General features: G+C 46.8%; 2 protein-coding genes across 2 annotated transcripts; both read left to right on the top strand.

The window, feature by feature from the left end:
- Nucleotides 1-4,209: 4,209 nt before the first annotated feature.
- LOC101304378 lies at nucleotides 4,210-6,407 on the top strand. Its single transcript, XM_004297861.1, has 2 exons — nucleotides 4,210-4,913; nucleotides 5,006-6,407. Exons 1-2 carry the CDS (start codon nucleotides 4,210-4,212, stop codon nucleotides 6,405-6,407), a joined length of 2,106 nt encoding a protein of 701 aa, XP_004297909.1.
- A 72-nt stretch (nucleotides 6,408-6,479) lies between these two features.
- Nucleotides 6,480-8,155, top strand: LOC101304089. Its single transcript, XM_004297860.1, has 3 exons — nucleotides 6,480-6,790; nucleotides 7,045-7,222; nucleotides 7,562-8,155. Exons 1-3 carry the CDS (start codon nucleotides 6,480-6,482, stop codon nucleotides 8,153-8,155), a joined length of 1,083 nt encoding a protein of 360 aa, XP_004297908.1.
- The last annotated feature ends 3,489 nt before the right edge of the window (nucleotides 8,156-11,644 follow it).

The raw sequence follows: 11,644 nt of genomic DNA, 5'->3' as shown, positions 1-11,644 counted from the left end.
CCTTTTTGTATGCATTCACAATTTGAAGGGGCTTGACAATCTTGAACCAGTGATCCAAAGATCCACAACGGTTGCATTGTCATGAGCTAGCGTGAATAGTTTTGACAAATATAATTGGTGTCTAGACCGGGAGTGTCGCCATTAGGGCCAGCGGCACCTCCCCCTCTTTTCTAGACATCGGCACGGTGTTTTCTACCATTGCCGTGACCCATATGTAGTCAATTAAGGTAGTAAACAATCCCTTGAGTAATAACTCAACAAGTAGAGTTATATGAACGTTTCAAGAAACGCTCCATGAGTGCATTCCACAGTACTTTGTGGTCATTACTTTTTGCACATATTGCCATTGAAGACTTTGTCGATGTAGCGCATCAAAGACTTTGAGCGCATGAGATGTGAAATCTCGGCATCTAGGCTTGTTAGCCTGGGGTCAAAACATGTGGTTTAATCCTTTCCAATGAAAGGTTCCACAGATACCAAGCGAAGATCCGCCTTAGGCATCTAGTACGTCAAAACTCAAAGGAGCAGAATGTTACATTGCTCTTGCATACAAAACCAAGTTGTTATGAGACTTGATAGAGGTCACAAACAATACTTTTAATGGTTTGTCCTTCGGATTGATCACACACAATCCAAAAAAGCCGCGAATTGATCAAACACAATTCGTAAAAAGGCCTCGGATTGATCAAACACAATCCGGTGATAGGTCGGGGTTGATCATACACAACCCGGACAAGGAAACAAGAGTGATCAAACACACTCTTAACCCGTGAATAAAATTCCGGGATTTTCGGTACCTGCAAATACACCGACCCAAGCATAGAATGGAGTAGAAGAAGTGGAGAAAACATTTTATCTCCCCCGAGGTTATTGAACGTGGAAGAGTTTTAGGGTTGTAAAATAAATATACCGTAAACACTTGGATGCTTGATCGGATGAAAAGAAAGCAGCGGAGCGGACGGCCGAGAGGATAAACGACGTTTCGCCTACTTTTACTTCGAATTTGACAGGAGGAGTAGCTCTGGATGAGGAAGCTGCTGTCAAAAATTCAGGTTGATCGGAGCAAGGGAAGGTGGTGAACCGATGGTCGGTAGCGGCGGCGGTCTGGAATCTTTCGACGGCCGGTTTGGAGACTTTCCGGCCAGTTCTCAAGGTGAGGCCGGCGGCGTTGGATCTGGGACGGAGAGAGCTTTCTGGGGACATAAAATTTCGGCAGAGGGCAGTCAGAATTTTGGTCGGAAATCGGGAAAAACAAGGCTGCCCGATTTTAAGGTTTGGAAAACAAATGGTGGGCTATTGGCTCTAAGGTTAGAACAAAGTGCATGATAACGTGATGAAGTATAAAGTGTAGAGAAAGAGAGATAGCAAGAGAATCATCATCTTATTCATTGATAAGGCCAAGACACACATAAAGAATATCTAGAAAGATACACAATATCCTAGAACAATATATAATATAATAGTTCATGATAAAACATTTTCTTGCATGAAAAAAAAAATAATAAAAAAATGAAGGTAAAGATAATGGATGTTCAAAAACAAAAAGGTAAAAAAAAAAAAAAAGGAAAAAAAAGAGGAGAGGTTTATTGAGTGAATAAGTGTTAAAGTAAGTAATTAATTGAAATATATGTCAATAAATAACTAAGGTTATATTAGGAATTTGAAATGAGGTCTAATGAGAAAATGTTTATATTGAAAAGTAAAAAGGAGGTGTAGAGAGAATGAGAGGAATACTGAGCAAATTTGGAGGTCTCAATAGCCGCACTCTTTTCGTCCCTGTTCAAACCCAACATACACAAAAATGGCGATCGAGGTAAGACTGGAGGAGGAAGTTGGAAGATGATTTGATTAAAAAAGTCTTTAAGAATATATGGTCTGAGTTTATAAGATTAAAAAAGTATATAAATAGAAAAAAAATATTGGGCCAATGATAAACTGGTACCTTTTGAAGTAACAAATGATAAAACTGTTAACAAATGTTCTTTGATGATAAAACAATACACTCATTTAAATTCTTTAAACCGTTGCCCATAAATTTAAAAAAAATTACATGTCATGCCACTGACAAAAATAGCAACACATTAACCATTATCCATCTCTCACTCACTCTCTCTCTCTTCTCTTTCTCTCTCTCCGGCGAACCCGTTGTCCTCTACCAAGAGATTGATGCCGTTACCAAAGTGAGCTCAGAGAGAACAAATCTAGAAGCACACGACGGAGCTTTCCGCCGTCGTCGGCGATGATTTCATCCTCTTTGATTTTTCTTTCATCCTTCAACAAATCTCTTATGTCATGGCTTTTCGGATTAATTTCGATCATCATCTTCAGCTTACAAGGTAAGCTAATATGTTTCTCTCTTCCTTATCAATTGATTGCTTTTTTTTTTTTTTATGTGATTAAAACCAGAAATAGAAAAAGAAGCTTGAATTCAGTTGGGTTTTATTATTATTTTGGGTATGTCTATTTATGAAATAGAATGTTGTGTCATGAATTCTTTTATTGATTAGATTGTAAATGCTGTTTGTTTGGAATGTTTAATTTGTGTTATGTTATTTGGTTATGCACACAAGGTGTTTGAGGAAATGTCTGTGAATGAATTTTAGTGTTTTTGCTCGATGAGAGCGCAGTGGACCTTGATGTGCTAGCAAGGGTTGACCTTCTCAATTTCTTGAGCAAAGAATGTGAGGAAAGAGATGGTACACACTGCAAAGAGATGCACATTAAAGATGAAAACTTAAGAAATACAGAATTCTGCCCAGATTTTCAGTCAAATTCGATGGCAAATTGCGAGCAGCTCAGAGCGATCCAGGAAACTTACCTTATATCAACGGAAAGCTAGAACAGTCTAGTTTCTAGAACATTTTGCGGATCATTAATAGCTATTTTATAGAGAAAGTTATAGCCGTCGGAAGGAGGGAAGGTCATTCTACAGAAAACTAGAAAAAGAAGGAGAAAAGTCTACCAAGCAAGTGTTTAAGGAGATGTAGAGAGTTGGCGGTTTTGTTGAACAGCTTAATGAAAGATTATTTGTGTGGAACATATCTCTATTTATTAAGCTTGATGTTTCTGTTTTTGGGTTCTTCATTTTCAACACCCAAACAACTTCATAATATTTTATACTTATGCAGATTGCATTGAGGGAAGGTAGTGATAGAGTCATACTGAAATCAATGTTAAGTGCACTAAAGCATGGTGACAATAATGGTTCCCTTTCCCTTTCTGCTCTATTTTGTAATGAATTTTGGATTAAACGATGAATGAGGAAAGCCAGAGTTCTAAGAGTTGTGTTGGCACTAAATTGTGAGAAAAAAAAAGTGTAGCTTGTTATGTAGAATGTATAAAGCTACAAATGTAACTATCAGTCGGTAGTTACATGGATAGCGTAGTCGGTTGTGCATAAAACAACCTCCCAAGCCCATAAACCAGCAGGCATTCTACCACAACCGAGGCCGCCCCGAAGTATCCACCAATAAGTAGGGTGGGCCGGGCCTGACCTTGGCAGCAGTATTGGGCTGGGGGTGGATTCAGAAGGCATAAGGGAGCTGGATGTGAAGTAACAGCAAAGACAGTTGTCCCACATCGGTTTTCAGGTGAAGAGAATCCACTCTGGGCCATAAATATGGCCCAGCCACTAGCTTTTCAGGTAACATAACTATCCTCAGTAATTACATTCAACCACCATATACTGACTTAAGCTTCGGAGGAGGAAAAACCGAAAGCTCCCGGTCCCCTTTGTTATTGCAGGACAGCAGGAAGGCAACAAATCATCCACCTGGCATATTATTAGCTTCTGCAAACCCATCCGGGATTGTACAAAAACATTTGGCGCCGTCTGTGGGAATCATTACAAAAAGCCAACGTGACTCGATGGCTGAGTTAATCGAACAGCAAGACCAAGGGAGGGAGGTGATATTAGGAAGGACCCCGGAAACCGTAGGGGGAAGTTCAAGAATTACTGGGAGAACCCTTCGGGATGAAACACCAGAGTATGTACCGCGGGATCTCAATCCTCAAGAGGTAGCCAAAATGTTGGAAGATATGAGGGCTCAAATCACTCAGCTAGAACAACAAGGTGCCCATGATCGAGTAGAAGCCTCCGGGAGGGAGCGCAGGTTGGAAAGGGATAACACCACGCTCATGAGAGCGTTAGCCTGAGGAGTTGAGCACCGGGAGGCATTGGACCGGGCGAGGGAGTTGGATCGGGCTGCCATGTCTCAACAGACAGGCACCCCGGTGAGAACGAACCATAGGACCGTGCATATAGGAACGAATTTGTTCCCGGACGAAATGCAGGATGAGGGACTGTCGCCCTTACCCGAGTCGATCCCGCAAGTCCAAGTTGGAAGGCAGGGAGAGATGGAAGAAACCCTGAGAGCTATCCGGGATAGTGTGGCGAGTTTGGCTGACCGAATCTCGAACGCCGAGAGAAGGGGGGCGCATAACCCAACTCGCGCGAGTTTCGAAGAAAGAAGGGGACCGTTCACAAGAGCGATCATCCGGTCCGTCCGGCCAAGCGCAGCCAAGCCGCTCAAACTGAGTTACAATGGGGATCGAGACCCCCATCTCTTCCTCGATAGTTTCAAGTCTCACATGAAAGCTAAAGGGTACTCGGATGCAATATGCTGCAATATGTTCCAGGAGACATTAGAAGGGGAAGCACTGAGTTGGTTCTACAAGCTCCCATCAAACTTGATCGATTGCTTCCGAGAACTGGCGGACAAGTTCGTCAATAGATTCATTTTACGAACGGATGGGCAGAATACCGCCCAGTTGTTCAAGGTGAAGCAAGATAGGGGTGAGGGATTGAAAGCTTTCGTGAATCGATGGCAAGGTGCCATGGCCAGAGTTAGGAATTTTGACAAGAAGGTTGCAGAGGAAGCATTCATTCAAGGACTGCTTCTTGGAAAATTTATGTATGCAGTAAAAATCGAATGCCCGCAAGGTTACGATGAGCTTATGGAGATGGCGGTCAGGCATGCACAAGCAGACCATGATACGTATGGAGAGACCTCGACCGGGAAGATGAAGGTCGGAGAGCAAGGAGGAGGATCGCCTGTACAAGTGGTCTAGGAGATAAGGGCCTGGACGGGGAGCAAGAGCCGAACTCGCACCCAGCTGGAAAGAGGCACAAAGGAAAAAGCTGGGGGAAGGCAGGGAAGCAGCATAACGCACAAGGAAAGACAAAAGGGCCTTACCAAGATACCGGGTACGCGAGGACGGCACCGGCAAGCAATGAGCACTTCTTGGTGCTCAACGCCACCTACGAGGTGATATGGAATGAGAATAAGTCCGCCATCCCGCCTCCCCCTACCCGAAAGTTCCCCCCATCCCGACTCACCAAGGAAGACACCGGAAAATTTTGTGGGTATCACGGGGAAGCAAGCCATAACATTAACAGCTGCATAGAATTGAAAAAGGCAGTAGAGCGCTGGATACAAGAAGAAAAACTGCAGCAGTATGTGCCTTGGTCGAGACATGTGGGGGCAATTGAAGTATATGAGACAATCAACACCATCCATGGCGGGTCCCGTATAGATAATAGAAGCAACAAGACAAAAAAGCAGTGTACAGGATCCAGGGATGGCCGGGAGGTCTTTGCCTTTGGGAGTAGCAGTAATCAGCAAGTGACAACAGGTTGGAAGTCCGTTACCTTCCTAGAAGAGGAAAAGGAGGGGATAAGGCCACACGAGGACCCATTCCTAATAACATTGCAACTCGACCATTATATTACAAAGAAGATCCTGGTTGACACGGGAGCCTCGGTCAACGTGTTGTTCAGGAGTGCCTGGAAAGGACTGCATCGAGGAAGTAACAAGTTGATACAAGACCATGAACCGCTGATCAGCTTCTCGGGTGATGTGGTCCAGCCACTAGGATCGGACAGCTTTGGAGTAAGTATGGAAGGCCGAGAGGGAATTGCCAGGGCTACCGTAGAGTTCATCGTGGTCGATTGCGAGTCGTCCTATAACGGGATCTTGGGAAGGCCCGCGTTGTGGAAGTTGAAGTCTTTTGTTGCCGGCCACATGTTGATGATGAAGGTCCCAACCCCGACCGGAGTCATTACTATCTGGGGAGACCAAGCGGTAGCAAGGAGTTGCTATGCGATAGACAACGGAAGAAAAAGATCCGAGGTTCTGTTGGCAAGCCAGGCCATGGCATCCCCCTCGGATCCTTATGTGGATCCAAGGGATGATACCGACTCAGATGAGGAGCGTCCGGGGTCGACAGAAGAAACAGAAATGGTATCAGTCTCAGATGAATTCCCGGATAGGCAAGTGACCATCGGGACGGGGCAGGCACCAGGGGTGCGAGCGGCCTTGAAGACCTTTTTGAAGAAAAATAGTGGGGCATTCGCTTGGACATATAAGGACATGCCCGGGATATCTAGCGGAATAGTAACACACTAGCTAGGAATCAAGAAAGGATCCCCTCCCGTGTGGCAAAAGCGAAGGGCGTTTAAGCCAGAAAAGTATGAAGCAATGAGGGGGGAAGTGCAAAAGTTAAAGTTTATACGGGAGGTCAGATACCCCCAGTGGTTGGCCAATGTGGTCATGGTTCCAAAGAAGTCAACAGGGCAGTGGAGGATGTGTGTAGACTACTCAAATCTCAACAGGGCATGCCCAAAGGACAGCTTCCCGCTCCCACGAATAGACCAACTGGTGGACTCCACGTCCGGATTCGAATTGTTGAGCTTCATGGACGCCTATGCGGGCTATAACCAGATCCGGATGGATCCAAGGGATGAGGAGCATACAGCCTTCACGACTGACAAGGCCTTTATTGCTATAAGGTAATGCCTTTCGGACTGAAGAATACGGGAGCGACTTACCAGCGGTTGATGAATGTCATGTTCGCCGAGTACCTCGGGAAAATAATGGAGGTATATGTCGACGACATGCTGGTCAAAAGTCTAAGGGCCGAGGAGCATATAGGGCATCTTGAGAAGGTCTTCGAGGTCATAATGAAGTTCGGGATGAGGTTGAACCCTTAGAAATGCATCTTCGGGGTTGTCAAAGGGAAATTCGTAGGGCATATAATTAGCAGGAGGGGGATTGAAGCCAACCCGGAAAAGATCCAAGCCATATTGGACATGGAAAGGCCTAAGGAGAGGAATGAAGTGAGTTCATTGGCTGGGAAGATTGTCGCCTTTGCCAGATTCGTGTCACGACTCACGGATAAGTGTGCCCCTTTCTTTCGGTTGCTGAAAGACCAGCGGTGTAAGGTGATAGTATGGGGACCCGAGTAGGAGGAGGCGTTCAAACAGATAAAGGCATACCTCACGTCCGCGCCGGTTTTGTCAAAACCAATCCCAGGCGAGATGCTTTACCTGTATATCGCGGCTTCACAGTCAGCAGTTAACTCGGTCTTGATAAGAAAAGAGTCTGATGTCGAGCACGTTGTATTTTACGTTGGGAAGGGATTCACACCGGCCGAGAGCAGGTACCCGGACGTAGAGAAGTTGGCCTTGACACTTATTATAACCGCCTGAAAGCTCAGACACTATTTCCAAGCACACTCGATAACCCTTTATACTAACCACCCCTTGTGGCAAATTATGTAGAAGCCAGAAATCAGCGGGAGGCTGGTAAAATGGGCAATAGAGCTGGGGGAATTTGATATCCATTACCGGCCGAGAGTGGCAATCAAGGGCCAAACAGCGGCTGACTTTATATCTGAGCTCACACCCATGAAAGTTGTGGGAGTATCCAACGAGGCCAACCGGGAGGAAAATGGTCCTGGAGCGGCTAAGGAGATGCACAGTGAGGAACCACCGGCTCAACTCTGGAGACTTTTTGTGGAAGGCTCGGTGACGAGAAATAAAAGCGGGGCGGGAATAATATTAGAGACTCCCGATGGATTCAAGCATGAGTACGCCCTAGAATTCCAGTTCAAGGCATCCAACAATGCGGCTGAGTACGAAGCTTTAATCGGGGGATTGCAACTCGCCCGAGGCATCGGAGTGGAAAGAGTGGAAATATTTAGTGATTCACAGTTGGTTGTAAATCAAGTCAACGGGAGCTTTGAAGCTAAGGAGCCTCAGTTGCACTCTTACCAAGCATTATCAAAAGCCTTCATGCAACGTTTTAAATCGGTCTCTCTCTCTCTCACATCCCCCGGAAACAAAACCGTCATGCAGATGCCCTCGCCCGGCTAGCCACCAGAGGGCCCGGGAAAGGCAGAAAAAAGGCAAGGATTGAGGTGCTTGGAAAACCAAGTATCAGTAAGACAATCTCTGAGATATTCATGGTCGAGATGGGACCCGGAGATCCAACGTGGATGGACCCCATAATCGAGTTCATCAAAGAGGGGGTGCGCCCGGAGGATAGGCGGCAGGCACGAAAGTTGCAATCGAGATGTGCTAGGTACACCCTCATGAATAAGAAGTTATACCGCAGATGTTACAATCTCCCAAACCTTAAGTGCGTGACTGAGGAAGAAGGAGAAGTGATCATGGGAGAAATTCATGAAGGGGTGTGCGGGAATCATTTTGGATCCCGGTTGTTAGCACACAAGGCGCTACGCACAGGGTTCTTCTGGTCCAACATGGGCGCCATGGCGGATAAGATGTCGGCGAGATGCCGTAAATGCCATTTGCACGCCAACGGGATACATTCCCCTTCCATTGCCCTATCAATATTGTTGTCACCCTGGCTTTTTGCATAGTGGGGCCTTGATCTCATCGGGATACTGCCTACGGCTCCGAGCCAGTTCAAGTACGTGATAGTGGCTTGACTATTTCACGAAATGGGTGGAGGCAGAGCCCTTGGGGAAGATAACCACTGAGTGTGTGAAGAATTTCCTGATAAAGAACATCTATTGCAGATTCGGAGTCCCGGAGACAATGGTACACAATTCAATAATAACCATCTGATTGAATTCACGAAGGACATGGGTACCAAGACGGTCTTCTCATCGGTGGCGCACCCGCAGACCAATGGTCAGGTGGAGGTGGTTAACAAGATCATAAAAAAACTCATGAAAAAGAAGTTAGATGACGGAAAGGGTCTGTGGGCACAAAAACTGCCGGAGGTATTATGGGCAATCAGAACCACAGCAACAGAATCAACGGGAGAAACTCCTTTCAGCATGGCCTTTGGCACGAAGGCTGTTTTGCCAATCGAGACGTCAATACCATCGGGAAGGGTCGAAAATTTCAACGCCACAACCAATGAGGAGGGTCTCCGTTTGAACATTGACCTCATCGAGGAGAAGAGGGAGCGAGCAGACTTACACAACCAAGTCTACAAGCAGCGAGTTGCACGCCACTATAATAATAAAGTTAGGACCCGGACGTTGGGACTGGGGGACTGGGTAATGAAGAAAATCATGACCAAGACGGCAGCCTTGGATCCGAACTGGGAAAGGCCGTACGAGATAGTTGAAAAGGTCCGTCCAGCAACTTTCTTTCTCCGAGATCAGGATGGGATAGTCACCGGGCGCCCTTGGAATACGGAGCACCTGAGATTCTATCCAGTGTGAAATGGGAACGAAACCCACCCTTAAAATTTACATTTGTAAGTATTGCGGCCCCCGGGAGGACAATAAGTCTCGGAGGATACATTCATTCGTTTTGAAAGACTTTATATATAAGAATGGGGAAGTTAAATTCAAACTCTAATGACGGTAATCCACCGGGAGGCATAAGTCAATTAAAATCCCGAGTAAAATCAATCGGGATGGTAATCCACCGGGAAGCATAAGTCAATTGAATCCCGAGTAAAATTAATTGGGATGGTAACCCATCGGGAGGCATAAGTCAATTAAATCCCGAATAATATCAATCGGGATGATAATCCACCGGGAGGCATAGATCAATTGAATACAGTGTCGAGCAGGTAAAACCGAGAGATACAAGTTATTATAGTCCCCAGTAACACCGAGCGGGATAGGCCTAATACAAATATGTAGCACAACAAAGCAAGTAATAAAATTAGAGGCATAATTCATTAAAACTCGCCATGCCGGGCGTGTACCACCAATGAGAATTTACAAAAATCACCGGGACATATAGTCACCGGGTAGGGCACGAGGCCATTGCCTTACGAAAGCAATAAAAAAAAAAAAGAAGAAAAAAAGGGTACAAATCACAAGGTATGCCTCCTGGTCGTCTTCTTCCTCGTTCCCGGACGACTCGGCCTGATTGTCGTCCTCCTCGGCGCCCTTGTCAGCGGCCTTCTCGGAAGGCTCGCCTATCTCCTGAAGCTCTTTTTCAGCAGCTGCCTTGGACTTGGTCTCCCTTTCCCTGGCATCCCGGGCAGCGATCATGTCGGCGATCATCTTCGCCTTGTCCAGATACCCAAGGCGACTCCATTCGCCAAACTTCTCGGTGATCCCACTACCCCGGGCGGCCTTGAGCATGGCTTTCAGCTCGTCCGACTCCTTAAACTTCGCCACGGCAAGCTCGCCCTGGGAGGGAATCTGGCCTTGCAGGTCGAGAATCTAGTCATCTTTTTCCTTCAGCTTAGCCCTTAGCTTAGCGTTCTCCCGCTGAAGTGCGTCGATATCGCACTCCAAAGCTACCACACGCTCGGCTTTTCCTTCAAGGTCCCGAGTATGAAGGTTGAGCTTGGCAAGCTTGTCAGCTAGCGAGAGCTTCTCTTTCTTCTCGGCCTCCAAGCTTTTCTCCACCCTCTTCTGCTCGGCCCGGAGGTAGGTGATTTGATCATTCAGGCTAGCTATGCGCTCCTTCATCTCGTTGGAGTCTTCGCTGGCATCAATGGTATAGACGGTGAAGAGGGCCTACAAGAGTTAAAAAGATTAAGTACAGTATCCCGAGTAGTAAGTTGGAATAAGCAGGGAGACGGCTACCTTCATCATCGCCTCCCGGGCGTATTGCTGGTTCTGCTGGGGAGTGTTAGACCCCACCCTGATATGGTCCAGCTCGATTCCCTTCAGATCACCCACCATGCTGCAGACGAACTTCTCATCGGCACATCCATACTCGTCCAGTATCTACCGAATGGGGGTCTTTCGAATCTGGGGAAGAGCGGGGGCGAGAGCGCCCAGGCTTACGGGTCCGTCGGTTGAGGGACCTATTGATTTCTGCTTCTTCAGAGGTGGAGAGGCCCCAGTCACGCTCAGGCCGGTCAAAGTCACTGTATCATCCCGCTGAGACTTTGACTTCTTGGACGAGGGTTTCTTCTCGCCCAAGTTGACGTTGACAACGTCACCGCTCCTCCCGGGTTCCTCCGTGTCATGAGGCGGCTTCTCGTACCCTTCGTCGGAAATCTCCATGAGCACGGGCGTCTCTGAAACCCGGGCGGTAGAGTCCCCCACGTTCACTTCAGTGTGTGAAGCGGTTTTTCCTACCTCTAGGAGATCATGCAGCAAGTCCAGGTCCGAAGCCATGTCGCGTGGGTGTGAGGGGCGAAGCTTACGTCTGGGAACCTTGGCTGCCAGCAAACGCAACAATTAGTAAAGCAACAGAGAAACAGAGAACAAATGCAAGTATAAGCAATAATCGAGACATTAAGCGGGAACCCCACCAGGCATTCGACCGAGTTCACAGTGAACTAGCACGCCCCACCGGGTTAAATTGTACGAGCTACGAGCTTCGTCCGAGGGCTAGGCCGCAAATATCCGGCCAATCCGTTTCTTCTCGATTTTTGATAACGAGAAGGACTGATCCCGGATATACTTGAAC

The sequence above is a fragment of the Fragaria vesca genome, linkage group LG4, assembly GCF_000184155.1.
Source record: "Fragaria vesca subsp. vesca linkage group LG4, FraVesHawaii_1.0, whole genome shotgun sequence".
In the NCBI taxonomy this organism is placed as follows: Eukaryota; Viridiplantae; Streptophyta; class Magnoliopsida; order Rosales; family Rosaceae; genus Fragaria; species Fragaria vesca.
Note: the sequence above shows the minus strand (reverse complement) of the source record. Positions and strands in the feature narration are given on the sequence as shown.

Bases quoted from the DNA above. Each gene is read 5' to 3' on its own strand.
- LOC101304089 (XM_004297860.1), top strand. From the start codon at position 6,480: ATGAGGGGGGAAGTGCAAAAGTTAAAGTTTATACGGGAGGTCAGATAC. The intron at 6,791-7,044 runs GTAATGCCTTTC...TATAATTAGCAG, and splicing joins AAGGCCTTTATTGCTATAAG to GAGGGGGATTGAAGCCAACC. The intron at 7,223-7,561 runs GTGATAGTATGG...CAAATTATGTAG, and splicing joins TGAAAGACCAGCGGTGTAAG to AAGCCAGAAATCAGCGGGAG.
- LOC101304378 (XM_004297861.1), top strand. From the start codon at position 4,210: ATGTCTCAACAGACAGGCACCCCGGTGAGAACGAACCATAGGACCGTG. The intron at 4,914-5,005 runs GTATGCAGTAAA...ATACGTATGGAG, and splicing joins CTGCTTCTTGGAAAATTTAT to AGACCTCGACCGGGAAGATG.